Source organism: Natator depressus, chromosome 10 (assembly GCF_965152275.1).
Source record: "Natator depressus isolate rNatDep1 chromosome 10, rNatDep2.hap1, whole genome shotgun sequence".
NCBI classification, from domain to species: domain Eukaryota; kingdom Metazoa; phylum Chordata; order Testudines; family Cheloniidae; genus Natator; species Natator depressus.
The window spans coordinates 34,344,361-34,372,082 of NC_134243.1; the positions used below are offsets into that span (position 1 = coordinate 34,344,361).

Below are 27,722 nucleotides of genomic sequence, written 5' to 3' on the forward strand. Positions count from 1 at the left end.
TGAGTCCTATTACATTTCCAATCGAAGCTCAACTGTTGAGGTTCTAGAGTCTTTAAAAATGACCTGCAAGTAAAACAAAATTGGGCTCGTGTCTTTTTTTTGCTTGATAATAAAGAGGCATGAACATGGTTTTTTCAGTTAAGAGAGAATTTATTCTTTTGCTTTTTTTTTAACATTAGAATTTCAGATTCTCTCTAGCCTGGAAGACTCTGTGTGACTGGAGAGCTAGTGAAATGATGACGTGACAAGAGCCAAGAAAGTAAAAATGTTGAGCAACTGAGACCGGAAGGGATTTTTATTTTTAAAATCTTTGGATTTTATTGGTTTCATTAACATCTATTTAACATCACTGTCTAATAACATTTTAGATAGATGAAGTCTTTGTTAAAGAGCCAACACTCCCTCCTGATTGGGGTGTTTCCATGCTGCATAGTTCCCTGCCTACCCTGTGAATACCCCAGCAAGTCAGACTGCCTAAGCAGGCCTGCTTTGCTTTCTCCTCAGAGGCTATAAACAATGTACTTGGCCACAGTTCTAAGCAAGCACATTGATTCTCAAAGTGAAAGCATTATAAAATAAACATATTAAAAACCATAAAACAACCTACACACATGCTAATAAGTTTACCAGAGATCACTCCAACTCCAACGGCTCTGGCAGGAGTCAGTCCTTCAAACCCCACCAAAGATTTTTTCTGTGGCTGCGTGGCCATAACCACCATGGCTCAGAACAAGCACACCCTTGCATCTATGGGTCCCTCCTTTATACAGTTGGGGCCTCTGATCTTGTCCCTGTGGTAAGGATGATCAGCAGACAAAGGTCCCACCCTCAGGGCAAAGCTTCAAAAGGTTGAGTTCTTGCATAACCAAAGAGGGTACATTTGCATACACCTACCCCTAGAGATTTTGAGAAACCCACATAACTTTAAAAGTTCATTCTTGTCTGGAAAATCATTTGCTTTGAAGCTCTTTACCCCCTCCAGGGTTTACATCTGCCATGTCTCCCCCCACAGGTGTTACATCCAATCCCACAATAACACAGAAACATTTGCATTTTTAATACAATGATCTTAATTCAGGAAGATTGAACTTAATTCAATAAGGTTTGTCCTTATTGCTCTGTCGCTATATTCTAAAACAGGGGAAATCAATTATCTTTTTGTCAAGGTCCAAATTTCTTAGTCAAGGTGTAGTCAAGGTCCAGACTTCAGAAAAAATAATAACAACCATGATAATAATAAGTAAATTAAAAGATTTTGCTGACTGTTCAAAAGTGTCTGACCTGTGGTCTGCATATTGACTACCCCATTCTAAAGTAACAAACAAGCAGGCAAGAAAACTTTTCTTTAAAGTAAATAAAGAGCACTCTCAGCCTCTGTTTCTACATCACAACAAAGGCAAAAAAGGCACAAACTCATCTTTTACAAAAAACTCCTTGCAGGTCACCATTAAGGGAGATGTGGGGTTATTGGGAGTGGGTGGTAAGAGCTGTACGCAATTTGAGTATATCATAAGATTAAAAAAATAAAGAGGGGGTGGTTTTTCTTTGACCACCAGAAACATACATGTATTTGGACGGCTATTTAAAAAGATCCAGTGTCTCTCAGAGATGGAGGGGGTGGGAAGCTTTAGAGAGCTGTTGTTTCATCTGAACTTCTTGACTTATTCTTGTGTTTTTCCAGCTCTCCAGAGCAGCTGCTGAGCATTGATTTAGTTCCTTTAAAGAGCTGATGACTAATGAGTTTAAATATTACAGAGTATTGTTTGTTTGTTCATGGGAAAAAGCGGGTTTTATTATTTCAGCAGGTGAGAAAGTGAAGATAATAGACTGGCTGTAGCAGTGGGGAATGAAGAGCAGGAAGTACTGTATACTGTTCAGGGTTCTGATCCCCATTCATAGACAATGACTGAGCGTCTTTCAGCCATGAGGCCAGCTTTTCAGAAGAGCCCGGGGTCAGATCTCCAAGGGCTCAGCACCCACTGTTGGGGCCAGACTTTCACAAGAGCTCAGCTCCCAGTTAGGCACCTAATTAAAGGGGCAGATTTTCAAAAGCACATTTTGGGCGCTGGACTCTTCTGAAAATCTGGCTAAGTGTCACAATGGGAGTTGCTGGCTGCTGAGCCATTTTGCAGCTGTGGCCCTCTTTAAATGCCTGCATGGGAGCTGGGCATCTTTGTAAGTCTGGCCCCAACAAAGGGCCAAATGTTCCAATTGCGGAGGGTCCTGCAGCTCCCAGGGAAGCATGTGCAGCCAGTGTGCTGAGCTCTTTTGAAAATCTGGCCATGAATTTTGGTGACTAAATGGGAGCTGAGCACTTGAAAACCTGGTCCTGACTGCAAGTGCTGAACCCTTCTAAAAGTTCTGTCCGTGGTCTCCCATCTCCTTCTCATTTGGGGTCTGATCCAAAGTGCACAGAAGTCACTGAAGGACTCCTATGGGTTTTGGATTAAGCCCGTAGGTGACATTAGGTTTATTCTGACATATACATACTATTTGAAGTCAGATCAGATTTTGGCATTTTTCCCAGTAACATGACAGCTACTAGTGTATCCTTTCTTTTTCTAAGGTATTGGTTACATGCATGCCAACTAATATCTACAGCAACATGATCACTATTCTGACTTTGTAATCTTAAATACTAACATAGAACAGCTTCTTTGAGTTACTGCCCCATGGATGCTCCACCAGAGGTGGTGTGCACACCTGTGCACTCTTGATCAGAGAGTTTTGTCAGCAGTGCCTGCAGCTCCGTGCCTGCGTCCCATGCCTCCTTGGGCACTGGTATGAGGGCATATAGGGAGGGGTTGACCCACCACCCCACTACTTCCTTCCAACCACGCTGGCTTGAGATGGAGTTTGCAGTGTCCGCTAGCTAGCTGACACAGCTGGTTTATTTTTTATTTTATTTTGTCTTATCTTGATAGTATTCTTTATTCCTTTTTTTATAGCACAGTCTTGTGCTTTTGGGAGGGGGGAATTGCCCTTTCCCTTTTTTCTTTGCAATCAGGGCCTTTCTGCTCTTGGCTCCTGCCAGTCTGTGGTCTTTTCTGGTAGGTTATGCCCAATAACCTGGGATTCCAGTTCTGCCAGACTTGCCACAGGTCTCTTCTCCTCAGTAATGAGCACTACAGCTGCCTCTGCTGCGTTGGAGGGTCTCGCATCCCAGCCAAGTGTAAGATGTGCTCCAGCTTCAAGAGCAGGGACCAGGAGTATCTTGATTCCCCGTCCTCCATACATCAGCCTCAGTCACTCACAGCACTCCAGTGGCTTCCTCAGCTCTGGCAAGCAGATACCATAGGGCAGCTTTGGTCACCCAGAAGTCTTCTAAGTGTAAGAGACCCCACTCCCCTGAAAGAGAGACCAAGAGGAGGGAAAAGTCACCACTAAGACCAGGGAGCAAGGAGACCTCATGTCTCAGTGTGAGTACTGCCAAGGCTGTCATGGTACCAAGATGCTGGCACCACCAAGAAAGTCTTCTCCTACTAAGCTGCTTGCCATGAAGCCTTCCAACAAGTAACCCCATGTGGCTGCTTCGTTGGATCAGACTCCTCCAAATTGAAGGACCCCTGAAAGGGCAAGGACTCTTTACAAAAGTTGTCTTCACCCCACCTGGTACCATTTCCCTCTACCCATAGCTATCAAAAGTATACAGACCAACCTTCTGTACCATCTTTGGTACCATCCAGGTTCCTCTCTCATGAGGACCTCTGGGTTATGGAAGAGCCCTAATCCCCTCTGTTGAAGAGTATGCGGGGGATTTCCCACCAGTGCCCACTAGAACCAGCATGCCCTCCAGCACTGTCCCATACTCATACAAAGATTAATCTGTTGGTTACAACATGGCTGCCCATCTCTCCTCAGTCCCCTGTACCCATCCGAGCATGAGTAGTGGCTCCTTTAGCTTCTCCACTGGAGACAGGAGAGGACATTTCCTTGGACTCAGCCTCCATTTAGGATTCCATCCCTTTCGAATTCCAGACCCCTGTAACCAGTCAGCATATGACCCATCACCTTTGATAGGAGAATCTCTGGGTCCCACTCCTTTCCTTTATGCCCCCCCTCAGTGGGCCTTATGGAACCCTTGGGCCCCTTACGATGACCAGCTCTGTAGGGTGCCCTCATGCAAAATGACCTGTGAAGATCAACAGCCATCGGCACTTCAGGACTTTCTTCCTCAAGAAAAGTCTCTGGAGAAACAGGACTTAAGGGTAGAGGAGGAGACACCACAATCGTCCTCCTGTCCAGACAAGGCAGCTCTGCCTCCTCTGCCATCCTACACAGATTATTTCAAGGCTTTTCAAGACCTAAAGAAAGGCTTTAGTGAATCTGTTTTCCAGCCTGTACTGAGTCACCTGCTCAGCACCCTCCTCTGTGCTGAGATACTACTCATAAATTCCCTGACGTGGAGCACCCATAGGGATAGTAACTCAAAGAAGAGAGATTACTTCCCTTCTGCAGTGACTGGAGTTCTTCGAGATGTTTTGTCCTTGTGGGTACTCCACGAACTGCTCTCCTTTCCCCTCAGCTTCGGAGTCCTGCTGGGCTTCGAGGTTGAGAAGGAACTGGAGCAGTGGCAGGCCTTTGTACTGGAGCACAAAGAGTTGTAAGGGTGCAGGCACAGACCCATGAGCACTGATGACTAAATGGGTGTGCACATTGTCTCATGGAGCATCCATCTCGAGGAACTCCAGTTCCTGGACAGGTGAGTAACCTCTCATTCTTAGTAACTGTTGGCCAATGGCGCATGATACAAATGTTTGCTGTGGTTTTCTAATCCCTCCCCACCCCCCCGCTCTCCTGCTGGTAATAGCTCACCTTACCTGATCACTCTTGTTACAGTAAAAAGAAAAGGAGTACTTGTGGCACCTTAGAGACTAACAAATTTATTTGAGCATAAGCTTTCATGAGCCACAGCTCACTTCATCAGATGCATGCAGTGGAAAATACAGTGGGGAGATTTATATACACAGTGTATTGTCCACTGGGGAATGCTCACTATTAGCTGGAAAGGAAGTTTTCTCCAGATATTTACAAGGGTTGAAAATGATGTCTAAGCTGCATTGTAGCAAATTGTGTTCCTTACCAACCATGAATTAACTCCTTCTCTCCCTATCCATATTCCCTGAACTGAGGATGTGTGCGGCCATGGACCACATATGCCAGAGTGGAATATTATAACATCCTCAGGGAAACCGGGTTTTGTTTTGGTTCTTCCAAAGGATTTATCTTAAAACACCACTAGACCTATGTATGTATGTATGTATGTATGTGTGTGTGAAAGCTGCCATGTTGGATTGAACCAGGGGCTTCCAGAGCTAAAAGCGAAAGCTGCTACAGCTTGAGCTAAACAGACAAGGGTCCCTAGCTGGTGCTGTAACAGACTCATATTCTCTGAGGATCGGGTGCAGAGTGGGCCCTGTAACATACACTCTCCAGTGGGCTGCATGTGCACATATGCTAGTTTGGTGATCTTGGGGGGATATTGTGGCAGCTCTGTCTAAAGAGATCATGGCCATTTATAGTGTACAGAGGACAGGAAGCAGGGAAGATTGACCAGTGTGTTTGCTTACGGTATGGATGTTGTTAGCCATTGGAAGTTTGCCAGGTGTATCTAATAATACTCAACAGGAATCAGTGTAATCTCTTTCTCACCCCGCTTTTCTTTTCAGGAGCCTGCAATTTTGGAAGCTCACTGCAGCTACCTCACCTCTGGTTCCTCCCTTGTGTTGTGCCTGCAGAGACAGAATTCTGTAAAGAAGCTGGTAGACTTATTGGGGCCAGAGGACCCTACGCTGGCTCAAACACTAGACCCATGCTTTTGGAGGGCTCAGTACGGTGCCAGCTCAGTCCAAAATGGATTTTACGGTGGGTCTCCAAGTTAAGAAAAATTTGTTTGAGGGACTCACATATGCCAAGGGAAACAAACATACACTGCTACTATTTCTTCAAGCGTTGTCAGTCTAGAGCAACCCTTGGGAGGCTCCTCCACACTGCACCAAAGCCCAGAAGCCTGTGGAAAGCTTTGGCTGTTGTGTAGTGGCTGTGCAGAATTCTAGGTAGAGATGTATAAACAGGCATAGCCCCATTGCAGCCTCGGTTCTGGCCAAAGCCACCAAAGTGGTAAGTCAGAATTCCCTTTGATCTCTTGACTTTCAACTCTGTGGTCTTCTCATCTTTCTCCCTAGTTGGAGTTGGTTGTCAAATAGCTAAATCAGATATTAGACACATGAGTAGTTTTTAAAATAAATCAGGTTTCAGAGGAGCAGCCGTGTTAGTCTGTATCCGCAAAAAGAAAAGGAGTACTTGTGGCACCTTAGAGACTAACAAATTCATTTAAAGCTTATGCTCAAATAAATTTGTTAAAATAAATCAGTAAGCTTTAGAAGGCACATGGATTTTGGTTCCATAGGTACCATTCTCTAGCCCCATTAGGTTAATTAGGTTTTTCTATTTAGTTCCACTCCATGTCACCAAATCACCCTCCTTCCCCATCCCTCTCCTTGCTGGACTTGAGGGCACTTAGCAGATTGATCTGCATGTTCAAGGTCAGGATGATGACAGTCTCCTTCAGAGCTTTTCTAAATTCATAAGGGTGGCTTGCCGCTCTCTGCTTCAAAGACTCATACTTCCATCCATCCGGCCAGCTTACAGATGGGAAGTATCTTTTCTGCATCCAACAGGATCTGTGCCAATACAGAGTTCTATAGTTTGGCCTTTCTGTTACATACACAGTATTTACCAACTGCCTCGTTCCGACAGCAGCTCCCTTGCAAAGAGAGAGAATCCACATCTTCCCCTATACGGATGCCTCAAAGAATGCAGTTCATCCTTCAAGAGTTGTTCGCTATTCCAGTCCTTGGGTTTATGGATAAACCAAGAGAAATCCATCTCCACTTCCACTCAGACGATCCCATCCATGGGAGTAACTAAAGATTAGGATTTACCTGCCTGAAAGATTTGAAGAAATACTCAGAACTGTTTAATTAGCGCAAACCCATCCTGAAAACCCCACTTCTCATGTTCCTAACAGGTTGATAGATTTACATATCCTGAAAACTCTGTGAATGAGACCTCGCCAGGCATGGTTCAAAAAGGTCAAAGTATTTCAGAAAATCAGAGTATCTCCTATGAAGTCTGGAGTTCATGCTGAGTTACATCAGCTGATGGTTTGGCCCCAGAGTGCCTATTCCTCAAGAGATCACACAGCCCATACAATGTCTGCAGAAGGGTCCCTTAGAATCACTAGTCCCATCCATTTCCTCAGTCACATAGCTGGGCTAGTTGTCACCCACAATCGGTGTACACCTGTATGCAGACACCAGATTACACACCAGTGTACTGGAGCTGAGACTAATTTGGCTGGCACACAACAGCTTCCTTCCACACATTCCAGGGAAGGCAATACAGCTGTTGACAGTGTACTCTGTAATTTGTCAAGGCAGGGCAGGGTCCACCCTGCTGTGCCAAGAAGCAGTCCATCTTTGGAAACAGGGCATTCTTCAGTTCATCATACCCCTCCTCCAAGCAAGGAAAAAGCGCTTGAAGACACACTGAGGAGGAAAAGCAGCATTCAGCATGGACTGATCAGCGATCAAGAGGGGATTACCCAAAAAGATTTCTTTGCCATATGAAAAAACACCAACTGCCCTTATGTTTGCTCCAGACAAAGGCAAATTTCTGGCTCCCTGCCAGATGTCTTCTTACCAAACTGGAGCAGACACTAATTGTGTGGGTTTCCTCCCATAGCAGCAGTCCCTAGAGTAGTCAAGAAAAATCAAGCAAAACACACAGCTAGAATTCTGCTGATGGCACCAAACTGAGCCATGCAGTTTTAATACTAGCAGTTGACCAGCCTGTACCACTTCCTTCTTTTCTGGACTTTCTTTTTTCACACCAAGGTCCAAGGGTGTCTGATGCCCTGTGGCCCTGCATCTTGTGTGATCATTTACACTTGTGCAAAGGGGCTGGAAAAGTCTCCTGTTCTGATTTGGGAGCATTTTACACCCACTCTGCAGAGGTTTAAATGACTTTCACAAGGTGTAGGGCAATGGCGAATCAGGCCTAAGGGCTCTGCAGCTGGCAGCATGACTTACGCACCAGTGATCATTATATTATAAACTGCTGGGGCCAGGGCTGTCTCTCATGTTATGTCTGTACTGACTGAAGACTCCGGGAGCTATTGTACCACAAATAAATATTCATATTTTGAGTCTGTGCAGCCTGCAATGGTGACCACTCTCCAGAGGGTAGCAGGCTTTGGTACAGAGAACTGTTGCATCCCAGGATCATGGGTCTGCCCCGACATATCGACAATCTGCTTGAATTCCAGTCCAGGGGAATAATGTTTCTTTCTCCAGTGTCTTCCAAGCAATGTAAATACAGCCTCACAGCACTCCTGTGCTGTACGAAAATCTCATTATTCCTATTTTGCAGAAGGGGAAACTGAGGCATGTGTTGGTTAAATGACTTTCCCAGCACCTCACAAGTCTGTTAGTGTCACATCCAGGATTGGGACCCAGACCTCCTGCCTCCCAGTACTGTGCTTTAACCACAAGTCCATCCTCCTCCTCTTGTATCCACCCCACCCATATTGTCCCACTCTCCAAAATCCTGACATCATCAGAGGTGCAGAGTGGGGCATGATTAAATAACACATTATGCCTCGTGTCTGAGCTGTGCCTATTGATGAAAATACTGAGCCACTAAAGTGATAACACAGTGACTATCTCAGCTGTGTTCCCAGTATAACTACCTGTTGTAGTGGTGCTTGTGATGACGACAGCTATGACACTCATTCCCTCTGGGAGCGGCTGATATTTAAAGGGAAAGAATTTATGCTACTGTAAGTTATCACCACCAGTGTTACTGAGATCATTAGTAGCTCCCTCCCATCCAATAACACCTGACTGATGTGATCTAGACAGCATGGGAGCCATGGTAGTGGATTATCACTGCAGTGTAAACTGTTTCACTGATTACCTCCAATGAGTCCCATTATTACCCTGCTAGGAAATGAAAGGAGTCTTGTTTTGTATGAAGAACAAGCTGAGAAATAATAGAGCAAAATCAAAATACCAAGAAGACAATGAAGCAAATGTAAATATCATGGTTTTAAATGTTTGCGGTGACTGTATATAACAGCTGCCCTTTATAGCAATTACTTCAGTAAGTTGCACGCCATCAGTCTTGCAGGTAGATGAGTGTGAGCCTAAAGAATGTTTAATTCCTGGCCTGATAGAATCCTCTCCTTGTGTCTGTCTGTCAGGCTCCAAATCCTATCACGCTGCTGTCCGAGATATGAAGTTGTTTTTTCCAGAAGGGCTGTGCTGTGCCGATTCTCGGGTGCTAAAGGAAGAAGAGGTAGGATTCTGCCCTATCCTGAAGAATGTCCTGCTCTATCAGAGCAATAATTGTGGCCCTAGTACCCCAGGACTCTGATCCTCTTCCTCTTTATATTCCCTATGGGAAGGAGCGGTGGAAGTACACTAAAAGTGGGGTGGCCAAAGGCACCTGAACTGTGTCCCTGCCCCCCTGCACTGCCCCTTTCCCCTGAGCCCCTGCCCTCGCCCTTGCACCGCCCCTTCCCCCTAAGCTCCCACCCTTGCACTGCCCTTTCCCCCGAGGCCCCCCCCACACTGCCCCTGCGCCCTTGCTCCTACTCCCACACCACCCATTCCCTTAGAGCTCCCGCCCTCGCACCGCCCCTTCCCCCCATGCCCTCGCTCCTGACCTCGCACTGCCCCTTCCCCTGTGCCCTCGTTCCCACCCTTGCACCGCCTATTCCTCTTGAACTCCCACCCTTGCACTGCCCCTTCCCCCCGCACCCTCGCTCCCACCCTCGCACCACCCGTTCCCCTAGAGTTCCCGCCCTCACACCGGCCCTTCCCCCCATGCCCTCACTCCCACCCTCGCACCGCCCCTTCCCCCCGCGCCCTAGCTCCCACCCTCACAACGCCCATTCCCCTAGAGCTCCCGCTCTCGCACCGCCCCTTCCCCCGTGCCCTCGCTCCCGCCCTCGCACCACTCCTTCCCCTGTGCCCTCATTCCCACCCTCGCACCACCTATTCCTCTTGAGCTCCCACCCTTGCACTGCCCCTTCCCCCCGCGCCCTCGCTCCCACCCTCGCACCAACCGTTCTCCTTGCGCTCCCGCCCTCGTGCCACCCATTCTCCCTGAGGCCCCACCCTCGCACCCCCCACTTGCTTCTCTCCACCCCTTCCCCCATTGCTCACCCTTATGGCCAGTAAAAAGTTGCGGGGGGGGGCATGGTCCGCTGGCTCTCCCTGTTCTGGTGCTCTGCCTATGGGTGCCTTTTCCGTCTACCTAAGCATTGACTGTGGTAAAGCTTTTGATACTGTCTCGCATTACCTTCTCATAAACAAACTAGGGAAATACAACCTAGATGGAGTTGCTATAAGGTGAGTGCATAATTGGTTGGAAAACCGTTCCCAGAGAGGAGTTATCAGTGGTTCACAGTCAAGCTGGAAGGGCATATCGAGTGGGGTCCTGCAGGGTTCGGTCCTGGGTCTGGTTCGGTTCAATATCTTCATCGGTGATTTAGATAATGGCATACAGATCACACTTATAAAGTTTGTGGACTATACCAAACTGGGAGGGGTTGAAAGTACTTTGGAAGATAGGATTATAATTCAAAATGATCTGGACAAACTGGAGAACTGGTCTGAAGTAAATAGGATGAAATTCAATAAGGACAAATGCAAAGTACTCCATTTAGGAAGGAACAATCAGTTGCACACATACAAAATGGGGAAATGACTGCCTGGGAATGAATACTACAGAAAGGGTTCTGGGGTTCATACTGGATCACAAGCTAAATATGAGTCAATAATGTAACACTGTTGTAAAAAAAGCAAACATCATTCTGGGATGTGTTAACAGTAAGCAAAACACAAGAAGTAATTCTTCTGCTCTACTCTGCACTGATTAGACCTCAATGAGTATTTTGTCCAGTTCTGGGTGCCACATTTCAGAAAAGATATGGACAAATTGGAGAAAGCCCAGAAGAGAGCAACAAAAATGATGAAAGGTCTGGAAAACATGACTTATGAGGGAACATTTAAAGAATTGGGTTTGTTTAGTCTGGAGAAGAGAAGACTGAGCGGGGACATGATACTACTTTTCCAGTACATAAAAGGTCACAAGGATGAGGGAGAAAAACTGTTCTTCTTAATCTCTGAGGATAGGACAAGAAGCAATGGGCTTAAATTGCAGCAAGGGAGGTTTTGGTTGGACGTTAGGAAAAACTCCTAACTGTCAGGGTGGTTAAGCACTGGAATAAATTGCCCAGGGAGGTTGTGGAATCTCCATCATTGGAGATTTTTAAGAGCAGGTTAGACTAACACCTGTCGGGGATGGTCTAGATCAGGGATCTCAAACTCAAATCACCATGAGGGCCACATGAGGACTAGTACATTGGCCCGAGGACCGCATCACTGAAACCTTTTCATACAACAATACAAAAGTATAGTCAAAAATGAAAAAAATGAAGAGTAATATAGTATGCTATTAAAAGTCAATGTATTAACTTTTTAAAAACTGTAATGTGAAGAGGAGTTTTAATAAAATATAAACACTTGTAACTATTCCTTATGTGGTCAGTAACACTGATGATGATCTACACTAACAGTCTATCAACATAGCTGTAATGGCAGGAACTTTTTAAAGTAACTATTCATACAAAATACATTGCCCCTTTTAACAAACATTCTTCCCAACTACTCACAGCAAAGAATCATACATGCTGAACTTCATACCTCAGACTGCTCATCTAGTCCATGAGGCCCCACCCCTGCCCCACCTCTTCCCACCCCTTCCCCAAAGTCCCCGCCCCAGCTCCTCCCACTCCCTGCCCCTTTTCCAACCCCTTTCCCAAATCCCCGCGCCGGCCCCGTCTCTTCTCCACCTCCTCCCCTGAGCGCGCCGCATCCCTGCTCCTCCCGCTTCCCTCTGTTTGGCGGCGGGAAGTGCTGGGAGGTATGTGGAGGAGCAGGGGACATGGCACGCATGGTGGGGAGGGGAGCTTGGCTGCTGATAGAGTCGGTGCCTATGAGGGCCACAGGATATAACTCTGTGGGCCGTGTGTTTGAGACCCCTCGTCTAGATAATACTTAGTCCTGCCATGAGTGCAGGGGACTGGACTAGATGACCTCTTGAGGTCCCTTCCAGTCCTCCGATTCTATGATTCCTGCCATAGAGTGCTAACATAAGCTGACCCAGAGTATCTGACTGGTTTTTCTAAACTGGATTTGAGGCCAATTACACTGAGCAAACATGAGTGTCTGGTCTGAAGCTTTAGAACCAGGATTCCCCAACTGAGTCAACAGGTGTGTTTCTTGAAGTGGCTCACTGGCAACGAGAGTCACAGACAGCAGCAATCCAGCCTCTCCGACATTCAGTGGGTAGAAAACAAGAGTCTGATTTGCCAAGCCACTGAGCATCTGCAACTCCCATCAACATGAGTTAGACATGGAGGTATGCAGCACTTCTGAAAATCATGCTCCAGGGCTTTTCTTGAGGCACAATACTGAGGAATCTAATTAAAGTGTTATGGCATTCTCCCAGTCCTTCTGCCCCATCACCGTACAATTGCACAGAGCCACAGAAAGCTGCAGGGAATGACGTGGAAGAAGGATTTTTTCCCAGGGCTTTCCCTGAGCCACATGAATTTCAAGAGAATCCCATTTGCAAAACAGATGGGAAGAAAAATACTTGGTAAACATTTACTTGGTAAGAAATACTTCTCTGGGTGGTTGTCTTGCAAGAAATACTGTGCTGGAGGACCCCTGTTAGAATATATAACACCTGGGGGATAAGGAGCCTCATCCTAGAACAAAAACCCAGTCATCCCCATCCCATTCCATTTCATAGTAGATTCAAAGTTGAATGCATGGGTGGAGAACCAGGCTTGCATTGGGGAAGGAGCAACTGAAAGCCAGGTGAAACCCTGCTTCTTCAAATTGCATGCAGTATATGACATGGGAGATCCTTCTTCTCTTTCCATATATGGAGTATTTAGAATAAAACACCTGTATGAACTATCTTTCTGCTCCCAGCCTCTTGCTGGTGAGATTGGGATGAGCTGGGAGTGTTGCAGAGGCAATGCACTTAGTTTGCTCTTATATACAAAGGTTGTATGTGCCTCAGAAATCCTTGCCAGCTCCTGTCCAGAGGATATATTCAGGCCCACTCCAGCAACCTTTCCTACCAACTAAGGAGTGTAACTGATGGGCTGTAAAAGGAGTCCTGTCCAGTCCTCCCTGGCTGGGAAGATGTTAGCTGTGATGTAAGGCCTCAAGAGTAAAGGACATAAAGCAGTGGGAAACGAGAGACACTAAACCTTCAAGAAAGACACAGAAGTAGCTTGGGGAATATAGAAGAGCAAGAGCTCCATGCACAGACAGAGAGACTCCCCTAGCCTGAGATTAGCCTGAACACTTCCTATTCAGGGAGTGCTTGGAGATGGGAAAACAAGGCAGCAAAGGGCTAGGTTTTACAATGAATTGTTGCACTAACCATCCACCTCAAAAGCAAAGGGTTCACATGGGAGTTAGGAAATAAATTAAAATGCGATGGTTTTGTCCGGCATGGGCATTTATCCAGATCCACCATGTGGTCTGCAATCATCTGCAGTCTCTGTTCAGAAGAGTTTCAGCCTCTGAAATAGCTCTGTGGGGTCCCAAACTGAGGTGCACAGGCACAGCTGTGTGAGATCTTAGGGCTGCAATAGCCAGGGGCTGCAGGTCAGGGGTGATGTGTGCTGGCAGAGCTGTGAGGGGGCTCAGGGGCTGAGAAGTAGAGGATCACAAAGGGCTGCTGGCCAGGAGGACATGTAATGGTAGACTTGTGCAGCCTGTACAGCGATTGGCTAGGTTATGTCGGGACTAGCTGCTAGGCCTTCACTTTCATAAACAACATTTTCTCCCAAATGCATCTGTCCTGAAAACATTACAGACAACACATTGTTAGTGCCCGCTACAGAGGGATAGGCTAGACAAGGAGGCCAGACTGGATGATCACAGTGGTTCCTTCTGGCCTTGGAATCTATGAATCTGTGACTGGGAACAAAGACACTTATCAGCAACCTCTCCCCTCTTCTAGCAGGAGCTCCTGCTGTTTCCCCATTGTCCCCAACTCCCCATTATGCCTTCATGCTGGCTCTTCCCATCTCCTGCCTGTGTCCTGCCCTTTCCCAGCCTAAAGGAGTGAGCCACACAGACACAGCCTCGGGGAGAGGCAGGTCACATCAAGAGAGTGGGTTGGTTAGGAAAGTCCAACCTGGCTCCTCATGAAAGTCCCAACATGAGCTGCCTCTCAGTGACCACAAACCCTCCCTCTTCCCCATCCTGGGGGCCCCACATAAACCCCAGATCAGTCCTGTAGGTGGTGCACACCTGGGAATTAGCCAGTGTCATAAAGGTTGAGAGGCAGGAAAAGGCAAGTGGGAGGAGGGGAGAACCCAGTGCTTAAAGACTGTGTTAGATGGACCCTTTCTTTGCTTCTAGCTGCAAAAGGATGGCACTAATCCCTAGGATATACAACATATCTCCACGCAAGCTATTCCTATAATGGCACCATCTTAAACAGTGGGGCCCTTTACCTGTCATATGTACCAGCCCTGCAAGGGTTAAATGGTTTAGGCTGTCAGGAACTTAATCCACCAGTGAAAAACAATTTAGGCTGCCTGTAGCTAAAATGAAATGAGAAGCCTTTACTTTCCTGGTAGCTATTCTGATTTTATTTTCCAGTATGATCTTTGCATCCAAAGAGATAGGGAGCTAGAAATGCTACCATTATGCCAGTGGGTTGATTCTTGGAGACTAGAGAGTCTGGCCTGGGCAAGGATTTTGGATGCAGGATCTTTAAAAGGATAACAGGGCGCCATCCTGAATTAATCGCAAAGAAGGGGTAGTGCATGCAGAGCGTTCCTTCAGCTCCCAACTATATGACTGGGCCTTTCCTAGGCTGGCAATTACAGGTGTATGCAACATCCTGACAAAACACTTCTCAGCTTTCCTGAATTGCTGTTTACAAAGCTTCACCCATCCTGATTACAGAATCACGGAAGATTGGGATTGGAAGAGACCTCAGGAGGTCATCTAGTCCAACCCCCTGCTCAAAGCAGGACCAACACCAACTAAATCATCCCAGGCCTTTGTCAAGCCGGGCCTTAAAAACCTCTAAGGATGGAGATTCCACCATCTCCCTAGGTAATGCATTCCAGTGCTTCACCACCCTCCTAGTGAAATAGTGTTTCCTAATATCCAACCTAAACCTCCTCCACTGCAACTTGAGACCATTGCTCCTTGTTCTGTCATCTGCCACCACTGAGAACAGCCTAGCTCCATCCTCTTTGGAACCCCCCTTCAGGTAGTTGAAGGCTGCTATCAAATCCCTCCTCACTCTTCTCTTCTGCAGACTAAATAATCCCAGTTCCTTCAGCCTCTCCTCATAAATCAAGTGCCCCAGCCCCCAGATCATTTTCATTGCCCTCCACTGGACTCTCTCCAATTTGTCCACATCCTTTGTGTCCAACTGGACACAATACTCCAGATGTGGCCTCCCCAGTGCCGAATAGAGGGGAATAATCACTTCCCTTGATCTGCTGGCACTGCTCCTACTAATGCAGCCCAATATGCCGTTAACCTTCTTGACAACAAGGACACACTGTTGACTCATATCTAGCTTCTCATCCACTGTAATCCCCCGGTCCTTTTCTGCAGAACTGCTGCATAGCCAGTCGGTCCCCAGCCTGTAGCAGTACATGGGATTCTTCCATCCTAAGTGCAGGACTTCGCACTTCTCCGGTTTGAAACTCATCAGATTTCTTTTGGCCCAACCCTCCAATTTGTTTAGGTCATTCTGGACCCTATCACTACCCTCCAGTTTATCTACCTCTCCCCCCAGCTTAGTGTCATCTGCGAACTTGCTGAAGGTGCAATTCATCCCATCATCCAGATCATTAATGAAGATGTTGAACAAAACTGGCCCCAGGACAGACCCCTGGGGCACTCCGCTTGATACCGGCTGCCAACTATACATCAAGCCGTTGATCACTACCCATTGAGCCCGACAATCTAGCCACCTTTCTATCCACTTCATAGTCCATTCATCCAATCCATACTTTTTTAACTTGCTGGCAAGAATACTGTGGGAGACCAATCACATGATGTGCCTTTCCCCTTCCCTCCTGCAGATTTGTAACATGAAATGTGACCCGATAGTCAGACCGGAAATCAGCAAGCGGCACAGGATTGTAAAACATGAAACAAGAAGGCAACTCAATTTCCTGGTCTCCAAGCAGCAGCATAGTCTAGGTAAGGATATGGAGAGCTTGCTCATTATAGGCCTCAAACTGCTATTGATTAGTTGGCCAGCAAGACAAACCATCTGGTGTCAGCCAAAGTCGCTCTTGATGTCCTTTCAGAAAGCAGAGACAGTTCGGAGCTGGAAAGAACTACTCAAAAGTAGTTCAGGCCTGTTAACCCCTTGAATGCCAGGCCTTTTCCATGGACTTCGGATCAGGGCCCATGTGCCTCATTAGGATGATGAGCACACTTAAGGCCACATCTTCTCAGCTGTGCCCATTTTCCTGCCTTGCACATTAATAAGTAAGGGACAGGCTGCACAGAGGCATGGGTCTTAACTATCCCTCAGCGTGGAGGACTAGACCTAGCCCTTAACTTTACTCACTCCCACAGGTCACTTCTGCTTGTGCCAGATTGTTCTCAAGGAGCTGCAGGAATAAGGTATTGATAATTCTGTGCATAAGGGGGAACACGCTTGGTGAATTGATGGCTCCATGCACCGCTATCTGCTGGCTGCTTGCTGACCTTCCCACCTGGGGATAGTTCAATCAGTGACTATTTTCCATCTAACATTTCAGCTCGGGCAGATGGGAAATGCGAAGGCATATCAGACAAGGCTGCTTGAGAGGACACCATCAGGATCTCTCCAGTCCAGGCCTTTCCTGGCAGTAGTTCCCAGCCCTTTCTCATAATGCAGAACCTTTTTCTGAGTAGTTGCACAGTCGGAAAGGGCCAGGTTTATAGCACAGGTCCCAAACTGTTGATCTGTTTCCTGATTTAAAAGAGTTATTGCAAGTAAAACACCTCCCTGAGGAGCCGGGGGAATGCTTTGCAAGCTGCATGCAGCACTTTGTTTCCTAGTCTTGGCAGCGAATCCTGGAATCTATCCTGCTAGCTCCCGGGTGCTGTTTCGTAAATGTCACACCTTTACTTTGAGGGTGTCTAAGTAGAGTGAAGAGTAATGAAATATATTGGATTGACACAATACACCCATACGTCAGTTTCTGAGACAGTCTCCAGAGTGGGACTGTCCTGAGAAGGCAAGGACATGTGGCCACTAAACCGTCAGGCACTACAGTAAGTGCTTCTAGTAAGTCAGATGCTGCATCCACGTCTTGGACACTAGAGGGCTCTATTGCACACACAGAAACCTGTCCCTTTGGCTCCTGTTCATCAAATCCACAAAGCTTTTGCCTATACAAACAAACAGATTTATCATAGGGAAATATGAAACACACCAAACTTTTCGGCTTCTGATCAGAATGACATGTTTGGATTATAAAACCAGATGGATTAACAGATTTGTTTGCCTGGAAGAAATTAAATGGAATAGTAGCTCATGTAATAAATCAGGCGCTCTCCTGGTCTGATGTCTCTGAAAATGGGGTCATTACTACTGTCTAACTATTTACACACCACATACACGCACGCACACACCAGTTCAGCATCTTGGGATGAGCAATCACATCTGCAAGCAACTACACAACATAACATTGCATGAACCTCTGATCCTTGTGTTATTTAGTTTGTTTGGGGGAGGAGAGGGTGTTTAGAAGGTTTTTTTTAAAAAAAATGTTAAACAACCATCTGTTGTGTTTTGATCTTTTCTCATCAGACCTGCCATTGCTTGATACACTCTGCCAAACCACTTGCCTGATACTTCCCGGGATAATCCTTCGGGGTTCAGAGCGCCCGCCTTACCTTGGACTGCTAGACCAGTTGATTGGCAGAGATTTCACAGTGACAGGGATACGGCTCACCGTGCTGGACAAATCACAGGCTCACCTCATCTGTGAGACACTGAGCACTGAGGGGTGCGATGTTTCGACAATGGTATGGAACAATGGAGCTACTCCTCCCTCTGCCCCCCAAACAAGAAGAGCCATTTGCTAGTCTATACAGTTTTTAGTTTCACTTAATTGAGACTCCTGAGATGGCAAATCCCTGTTAGGCCTTCGAGTACATCCCCCTATCAATGCATGATTGTGCCTTATTACACTTGCTCGTCTTGACTCCAGGCTAGTTATAATTACAGGGGCATCCCCAATTTCTCTTGGGAGTCTAGGCCGCAGGTTCAGGGAGGATGTTTGCCCTGGTATATACAGCCTCTATTTCCCTGTTGTTAATTCCACCCCATTAATCCCTATCTCCCTTTTGCTATGCTAACTAATCCCTCTCTCTTCTTGGTGATTATACTCTTGATTTATTGGGAGGAGATTTTGTCCCCAACCGCCTAGTTTTCGCTTAGCCAATCTAAGCATATTTAACTCTTTCATAGGTTTTACTCAGAAACCAGACCCCAAGTCATTTTAATTGCTTATCTCTGAACTCCCTCCAGATTGTCACTAGCTTTCTGGTGCTGAGGTACCCAATAGTAATCTTCAGGATAGTCCAGTGTGTTCACACATAGCTATTCAGAGCTCGATCCTGCAAAGGACTGAGAACTCGAGCCCTCCTCTAACAAAGCACTTAAGCACGTGCTTAACTTAAGCATGTAAAGACTGCTGTTGAAGTCCATGGAGCTATGCCTATTTATGCCATCTGAGGATCTGACCCCCTCCCTGGCTGCTGTGTGAAAGACACACCCATAGAGGGAGCTGACTAGAATGAAGCAGGGAAGTGGACTATACAAGGAAGTGCTGTCAGATGCACAAAGCAAACAGTGGAGGGAAATGAGTTCCCTGGAAGTGGCTATAAACAAAGGACTGTCAAATGCACATAGTCACCCAACTGAGAAAATACAGATAAATATTTTTGCCCCTGACCTTTTAGCTTGAGGGGTCTTAGCTATTACTGTAGCAAGAGCAGGTAAGATATTTTCTAAGCGTGATTTTTAAACTGACACTATCCCTTTAAAGACAGGTTTTAGAGTAGCAGCCGTGTTAGTCTGTATTCGCAAAAAGAAAAGGAGGACTTGTGGCACCTTAGAGACTAACAAATTTATTTGAGCATAATTTATTTGTTAGTCTCTAAGGTGCCACAAGTCCTCCTTTTCTTTTTATCCCTTTAAAGTACGTCTGTATAGAAGAGCAATTACATCTAGCAACCAATTAGACTAAGCACCAGCCTGTTCCCCTTTGGTTATCCCAAGAATACCAATCCCTCATGCGCCAGGGAAGATCCCCAGCTATTATAGGAAAGACAAAGGGGTGGGTAGTATGATGGAAGCCAAGCAGCACCAGTAGGGTTGCCCAGAAATTATTTTCCCCAATCAGAGAGGAATGTCTTCAAACAGAGTTAGGCAGGGCTGGTATATTTCCACACAGGCCTGATCGTGCTGAGCCAAAGGGAGTCATTACAGCAGTCACTCTCCCCCTGCCAGAAGGAGACAGGTCCTTCTGGGAACTCCCTTTCCTCCTGCTATTGCAGTCTGAGTAACACACCTGAGGCCACACTTTCTTTTCAATACCTCAGTTTGCCTCTCGCCCAGAGAGAAATGACTAGGAAAAATGTAAAGCCCAAGGTGAATGAGTAACAACTGAACTCTGGTGGAGCAGGCATTTCAAAGAGCATGCTGCCCCATCGCTTTCATCCCCCCACGCAGCGCGCAAGGTGTTCCTTGTGCTGTCAGCAGCCAATCGCAGAGTTACTTAAGTGGTCTTAGTACCAGCCTGGTGTTCTTCTCTCCCTTGCAGCATTCCCTGTTGGATGGGGCATGTCTGGTGGTAGCAGCACAGCGAGACAATGCCATTATTTGCTTTGAGTCCCTGCTGGACAGGTAAGCAAGGACAACACCACATCATCCAAATGCCAGAGAGCTCTTGAGCTAATCATGGGGCTGGGTTGTCTTCTCTGTAATTCATTTCCAGTTTAGCCTCTCCTAAGGGTAGTTACCTCGCAAAGGCCACACATTTGTCATTATTTATTGGGGCAGGGGTATGCATCAGCATGTTAGAGAGTTTTTAATTTCTGAAGTCACACATCCTAAACACCCCAGCCAGGTGCTGGGGTCTCTCAAGGATGCAGTAAGGATGGCTTTGGGATTTTATTTTGCAAAGACACAGGGAGTTCTCCAAAATAAAGTCTTGCTTTGAGAATAAACTGCTGAATCAATAAACTTGCTAGGAGAAAATCTGTGTAGATTCTGCGTTTACCATGGAAAACCAATTTCAAACAAACACCAGAGAGTGAAATAAAAAATAAACCTGTTCAATAAATCACCACAAATGCCTGGTAGAGGAGTAAATGTGCTAAAACAAACAGAACCCCCCACGGGGACTGATTAGTGGAACAGAATTATCATCATACCAATTAACCCATTGACCCCAGGAGGCAGAGTTTCTCAACACTACAGGCTAATATTTTGCAATGTGATGTGCAGTTACATGCACCTGGCTTCTTCTGATGGCTCTGTTGTGCCAAGAACTTGGCAGAGCCCACGCATGAGGGTCATCACACAGCACAACAGGCCAATTCACCGCTGTGCAGCATCCCCTTGGATAACACCATCAGGATACTGCTCTTATTGAATCGACACACAAGAGTGCTGGAAAACTATCAGATCTTTAAAAATACATTGGTAGGCCATTTGGAGACATTGGCCAGCTATGAAGGGGGTCCGATGTTGTAACCCAAGCTCAGTACCTAGTTGTGGGAGCTGGGAATCACCCAAGTGACTTAGGGAGCCTCACTGATTTTCACTGGGACATTAGTCTCCTAAATCAAGGTGCTTTTGAAACTCTTACCCAGCACCTCTAGTCCTTGTCCTCTGGCTGATTCAGGCTTTGATTGGCTTGAGAGTGGGAGGAGCGAGGACTAGTGGAGACCTCTTGGTTCTGAGAGTGGCTCCAGAAGGCTTGGGTATTTGGGAAAAAACTAAAACTAAGTCCTTTAGAATTTCCCTGTGTGAGATCTTTGCTTTCCACCAGAGATAAATACCCAGGGCCGGAGGGCTTCTCTTTTTCCCCCACTGCCCCAGAGACTCTGTTACATCACTGGTCATTACTGTTTGTCCGAGGGATTATATTTTAAGAGCCCCAATCCATTTATACAAAGCTTTGTAAAGCCCTGGATTTATCTGTGTAAAAAATTTCAGCAACAGATGCACATGGCCTGAGCTGCTGGCAAAGAACATACCCCTCCCCTCAGCGAGGTCATTTGCAGACTCTGACAGCCTAGACAGCAGAGTAACATTTGCTTCTCCCTTGCTGTTTTTTCTCTCTCCCCAGTGGCCGCTGGCAGAAGCAGGCTGTGCTGGACTGCATGCAGCATCTTCTGTATCCCCAAACAGAGAAACAGGCAAGTGGAGGAGGCCCTGGTCCACAAAAATAGCCATTTTTCTTTCCATTGTGTTCTGCTGGCTGTAGATTAAGTAGAGCTGGTCAGAAAACAGCTTTTATTTTTGGTGGAAATTTTGAACAAAAATGAAACTTTCTCTTGATGAGGGAAGGAGGGGTGCATCATGGGAGTCCCTGGCTGTGGTGCATTGAGGGAGATGTCGTCTGGCCAGAGATCTCAGCCCATGGAAGAGAATGGGAGCATAAGGCTCCCAAACTGCAATTTCCACGAGATGCTGCGGTGCCATTTTGAATAGAAATATATTGTCCTTTTGGCAAAATAGCACAGGTTTTCACATAAATCGGATACTTTTCATGAAAGTTACATTTGGTTGAAAACCTAATTTTCCATTGAAAAATAGTTTTGATAGAAAATCGTCCACTTGGCATTAAAATTCTAGAAGTCCTCACACTGATCCAGGTGGGGGAAAGGCAGTGAGCTCATTAACCCTTTAAATGATGGGCTGGCTGCCTGTTTTCTCAACAGCACTTTGCAAACATGGATTGTGTCAAGTAGCTCCAAACCAGACAAGAGCTTTGGAGGCAGGGTGCTGGCTGAACAAGGAGTATTAGGGGTATAAAGAGCTGGGACTGCATGAGAAATGGTAGCCAGCAAATCAGCCTGTCGGGGAAAGCAAGGGAGAGTGTCAGATGTGTTGGCAACATGGCATAGCTCTCATTGGAGCTGACAACAGATGGCAGATTTTCCCCAAAATCAACATTCAGCACCAGCCTTCTAAGGGTTAAGCCTCAGAAGATACAGCTGGGACGGCACCCCCGGGTCTGTGTTCTTGCCAAGGTGTGAACTCCCACAAGTGGCGCTGTAAAGCTGTAGTTTCCAGCACCAGGTGTTCTGTGTTGCCCCTGACAGGCAGTGCAGGTCCCCTGATGCTGAACTGAGAGTGTGATACAAAGCCTGGGAAGGTCTGCAAACTCAGCTCTTAGGTAGCCCATCTTTAGAAGCCAGCTACGAATATATAACACCATCATGTTACACAACAATGGTGTTCGACTGTTGCCATGTAATGTGCCAGGACAACAGTTCTGGGCTGTCCACTGGTATTTGGGATACCCTCTGATTTGCTTTGGAAATTATGTTGGTTGTAGCTGTCTGATATAAAATCTCTTCTGTCTTGTGCCAATAAATGGGCAATCAGCCCATGATGAAGAGGCTTGGGATGCTTTCTGTGCCAGGACAAGTTCCATTGCTATACATGTGTTCAACCCAGCCTCTCCACCAATCAGCATATTGGGCCCAATCTCATTTCCACTGAAGGCAAGGACAAAACTCCCATTGATTTCAGTGGGAGCAGGAGCAGGCCCACTGGAATTTACCGATGAGGCCTTCAGCTTTGTCCTGAGAAGAGCAAATGCAGCATTTTGCAATCAATGTAGAAAATAGTGCCCCGTTGATGACGGTGCCAGCCATGGTGCTTCCTGCTGTTGGTTAGGGATGCACAGTGGGAAATACCATCTCCCATTGTCAAGGGGTCTTTTGCTCAGGTAGCTTTAGAAATGATGGAGCAAAACCTGAGGAGCAAACTCCTAGAAAAATGAGTTTAAACTGCTTCAAAGGATGTCCCTGGGAACCATGTTTGACCCCCTGGTCTCTTGCTGATGAATTTATGAAGTGCCAGCCAGACCTCCCAGGCCAGAGCTAATGAGAAACAATATGATGTCAGGCAAAGGGCAGCAGGGCTAAATAAGAGAAGCTAAGATTTACAGCAGATCACTTGAGCAGAGCTGCAGCCTTCGACAGTGGAGCTAAGTCACGGACAGTACTGAAAAGGGATTGCCCATTTGATTCATAGTCTCATAGACGTCAAGGCCAGGAGAAGGGACCATCATGATCATCCAGTCTGTCCTCCCGCATAGTGCAGGCCACAGAACCTTGCCCGCCCACTCCTGTAATACTCCCATAACCTCTGGCTGAGTTACTGAAGTCCTCAAGACTTCAAGTTACAGAGAATCCACCATTTACTCTAATTCAAACCAGCAAATGACCCATGTCCCACACTGCAGAGGAAGACGAAAAACCCCCAGGGTCTCTGCCAGTCTGATCTAGAGATGTCCTTCTGAACCCCATGTATGGCGATCAGTTTTAGACCCTGAGCATACGGGCAAGAAACACCAGCCAGACACCTGGGAAAGAATTCTCTCTAGTGTGGTGGATGGGCCGTCTGTGTAAGGTACTATGAATCATTAGGTTACCCTTTAAGATCGTATACCAAGACCAGGCAGATGTACTGCACTGCTCCAAAAAGAGAGTGGTGGCTGCTTTGTTTTATGAGACTCACTCGAATATGTGGGGAAGGAACGCTATTTCCCTATAGGATTCTGCTGCCTTTTCTGTTTAACAAAGCACATGGTTATGTGTATGTATATATCACACTGGAATTGAATTGTCAGGCTGGGATGACCTATACCTCAGTTAGGCACTTCCATGCACTCTGATTGGTTTTGGCCATCTAATTTGCATAACCGCAGACACAGTTATTTCCTACTAGCTGTATGCTAAGTAAGAGCCCTGCTGCCCCCCGATCTAGCTGCTGTTAGCCAGTCAGAGTGCTAAGCTTTGCTTGGGCACTGTACAGATATCAGTAACTGTACAGCAAATGTGCAAACTTGCCTCCTCTGAGTGACAGCTCTAATCCCACAGCTCTGCCTGGCTCCAGAAGCCTCTGGGAGTTTTTCTGCTGCGAGCCAGCAGCCAAGATGGCTGTCTTAGCTTCTCCCTCCCTTCACCTGCATCAGAAAAACTCTGTAACAGACATGGAATAGAAGGGGAAAAAATACTAGCAAGCGAAGAGACTGGGTTGTGAGAGCAGCGAGTGGGGGACTTTTTCCAAAGCACTCTGGGGAGATCCTCACCCCCACTCCAGCCTCTTTGTGCCAGATGAAAGGGTCAGACTGCTGTAAAGGGGCCCTAAAAGTCCCATATCTTCCAGGAGAAGGATTCCCCTAGTGCAGGCCCTAGGAAAGACAGCCACAATGCTATCTTCCAAGGATCTCCTTACAATACCTGGCATATGGACATGTCGAGGGCAGGGCTGGGGGCATGTTGGGGGGAGCCTCAGCAAATAGCATTGCAGGGATGCTGGGCAGTGCTGTGGCCCATAGGGCATCCCCAAGAGGCTGCCATAATGTAGATAAACCCTGAGGTCTCTCTGTAACTCTGGGGGCTGTAGAGGAGCCCAGGATGGGGAAGGCACTAAGGTGGCTTGAAGCCAGTTTAGCTGCCCACCCCCTGGGGCATGAGCTCTGTGCTGCCCTTCTGAAAGGCACAGCCCAGAATGTCACCCTCTGACTCCTAGCTCTTCTTCAGGCCCCATCATGCGCTCACTGACTTGGATGGGAGTCCATGAAACAGGCACTCCCTCTGTCCCAGTCCCCATACAGGTGAGTAGGGCCTTGTCCCCCAGGTCTTGCTTGGTGTCAATGACCTGACTGCATTGTTTGCCCCCAACCTGTCCCTCTCCATTCCTTTGGGAAGCACCAGGAACAAACCCATATGGCAGCCAGCCAGACCAGGAGAGCCAGGTTGGGGTTGGAAGGAAGGGGTGGGAGGAGGAGGAGCCTAGGGGATGTCTTTAGATGATTTCCCACTCAGCACCTTGTGCATTGTCATTTTTGCTTCTCTTTCATTGAAAATATGAGCCCTGAAAGTGTCTGTGTCATAATAATAACTGGAGGGTGTTTCCCTTCTGCTAGGCTAATCCACCCCTCTGCATCAGGATGGATTCAGCCCCAGATACACTTATTACCTGGTACACAGACAGTAAAAGCTAGCCTGCCCCCACCCTGCTTTCTTTTCTCCCCAGGCTGAGGAGCTGCTCTGTTGCCTTTTTGACTCCTTGACATCCAACAGCTTCTTCCGCATCGAAACCCTGGATGCCTAGTCAGGATTTTCTGTTCTCCTGACCAGCCCAACTGCAAATCCTGTCATGGTATCAGTACAGGTGCACGCCCTCGGGACTCCACTGGTAGAACAGCCTTGTAACCATTTGTTATTAAAATGTCACGCCCAGAGTGTGGTATTTGCATCACTAAGTTGAAGTAGGGGGTGATCAGAGAAATAATCACTCAACACTGGAGCCATGGTTTCGAGGTGCATGATTTGAAAGGGAACTTGTCTGTGCTGCACAAAGCAAATTGCAGAGCATTGCTCCTTCTGGAGAACACTTTGGAGGCAGAGTACATGCAAAGAGTAGAACTTTCTCTGTGCTTGTCATTCTGTATATTCCCCAGGAGCCATGTGAACAGGTATGTGGGACCCAAAGGAAACTGGGAGAAGATTCCTTTTTTGCTAATCACCAGCTTGTCCCTTGTGGAAGGGCCTGCTGCTTTCCTGTCTGGGTCAAAGGTCAGCTGCAGGCAGGGGAGATGGGCTGTGGCAAGAATAGGGAGGAATCAGCCTTATACTGCAGCAAAAATTAATCATTTGAGGCCCTCTCATAATTACTCTGAATGTCTGAAGATTCCCATAGGGTCAGTTTAGTCAAATCTCCTGTTGTGGACACAGCAAGGACAATTCCGGTGTGCTAACTCATAGCATCATGGCACATAAAAGGAGGACAGTTATTTGTTGAGATTTAGTGCAAGCTGTATTTCTTAGGGCATGGTTTTACTGCACTCCGTGCATCTGGCTGTATGAGGACAATTGGTCTGCAAGCAAAGCAAGGTACATAGGCCCTGCTCCTGCTCCCACTGAAGTCCATGGTAAAACTCCCATTGAATTCATTGGTGTGTGATCTGGCTCATAGTCACTGGCAATGCCCTTTGACCATACCTCTTGGCTTGCGCTGTTGATCTACTGACAGGGAGTCTGCCCTGAACAGAAGTACACAAAAATCCTAGGGTGTATTAATAACTTCATAGGCCCATAAGCTGGAAATCCCTCCCATCCATATATTAATAAAAAGAAACATGGCAGCAGAAACTTTCCAGCTCCAGTATTTGTCCTGATGCGGGTCCTGCAGTGGACTGCTCCCCAGAGCCATCGCCCAAAAGGTCCTCTTAGTATGGACCCAGGATGTCTTGTGGCTGCTCTGGCGGCATAGCCTCTTCAGTCACCAGCCTCAGCTCTAGGGACACTTCTTGCCTGTCATCTGGCAGCCTGCTCGCTCCTCCAGTGATGCCTGTGATGCAGGGTTATAAGGTCCCCATCCTTGCTCAGCAGAGGATCACACACCACAGGAGACTCAGTGCTTGGTGAAGTTTCCATTACCCAGTCGAATTCCTCACAAAAGAGGTAGGAAGACGGGAGTTCCCAGGGGTGCTATTAGCATCCTTGACTTTGCAGTAGTCTGTCTTCAACTCTGCATTGATCTGCTGTCCAGTCAGTCTCCAACATTGCCAGGCACTCAGACATTATTCCATACACACGATCATTCCTTGTGCTCTTTCTGAAGTCAGATGTCTAGCTTGCCCTTCCCCAGAGGTTAACCAGAATCTGGCTGTGTTCTGTGGCCAGCTAGCAGTGTGCTTGATGCAGGGCTTCATCTTACTTCTGGTCATAGCTAATACACATTAGCGTTGACTGTGTTTGCTGATTCCAGTTGAGTACTCCATGTGGAAACGAAGAGTTAAATGCCGAGCAGCTGTTTTTGTATAAGGAGGTTGCTTCAAGGTCCTGGGTACTGAGTGGCAAGTTTTAGAATTGAAGGGCTGGGAAGCACAGCCCCAGGGGATTGTGGGATACTGTCAGATTCTCCAGCCCCGAGACCCAGACTTGAGCTGCGTCCACACTACAAAGTGCTTGGGCTCTGACCCACCCACTAGCAGCATCAATGGGCCTGAGTCAAGAGAAGTTAGCCTGCATCAGACTAATTTCTGTGTGGATGGAATGGGGGCTTGGGCTTGAATTCAAGTTTGCATCTGGGCTCAGTGTGCTGTGTAGACATATTCTAACGATCAGGTGCAATGGCAGATTGCTCTTTCTGCTCTTAAGACCTTGCGCATCTTTGTTGGAAGATGTGTCCTTAGGTTCACCTCTCCCTCCATACAATTAGCTTCAGTTAGCCAGTAGAATGTAGAATACATAAAAATGACGCATAAATACCACGTAGCAGTCACAGGAAGTGAGCCATCAGAGTGCCATATTCAGTCATGTTTCCACGAG

The 27,722-nt window shown here is 46.9% G+C and overlaps 1 protein-coding gene across 1 annotated transcript in view; it reads left to right on the forward strand.

Moving 5' to 3' along the window:
- DNAAF8 (dynein axonemal assembly factor 8) overlaps nt 1-25,621 on the forward strand; it is a 154,651-nt gene extending 129,030 nt beyond the window's left edge. Inside the window, exons 26-32 of the mRNA XM_074965705.1 lie at nt 5,670-5,865; nt 9,266-9,360; nt 16,214-16,334; nt 17,941-18,158; nt 19,961-20,043; nt 21,494-21,563; nt 25,423-25,621. Of these exons, the coding sequence (XP_074821806.1) occupies nt 5,670-5,865; nt 9,266-9,360; nt 16,214-16,334; nt 17,941-18,158; nt 19,961-20,043; nt 21,494-21,563; nt 25,423-25,500 (861 nt within the window). The 3' untranslated portion in view covers nt 25,501-25,621. The remainder of the gene's footprint in view (nt 1-5,669; nt 5,866-9,265; nt 9,361-16,213; nt 16,335-17,940; nt 18,159-19,960; nt 20,044-21,493; nt 21,564-25,422) is intronic.
- Nucleotides 25,622-27,722: the final 2,101 nt, after the last annotated feature.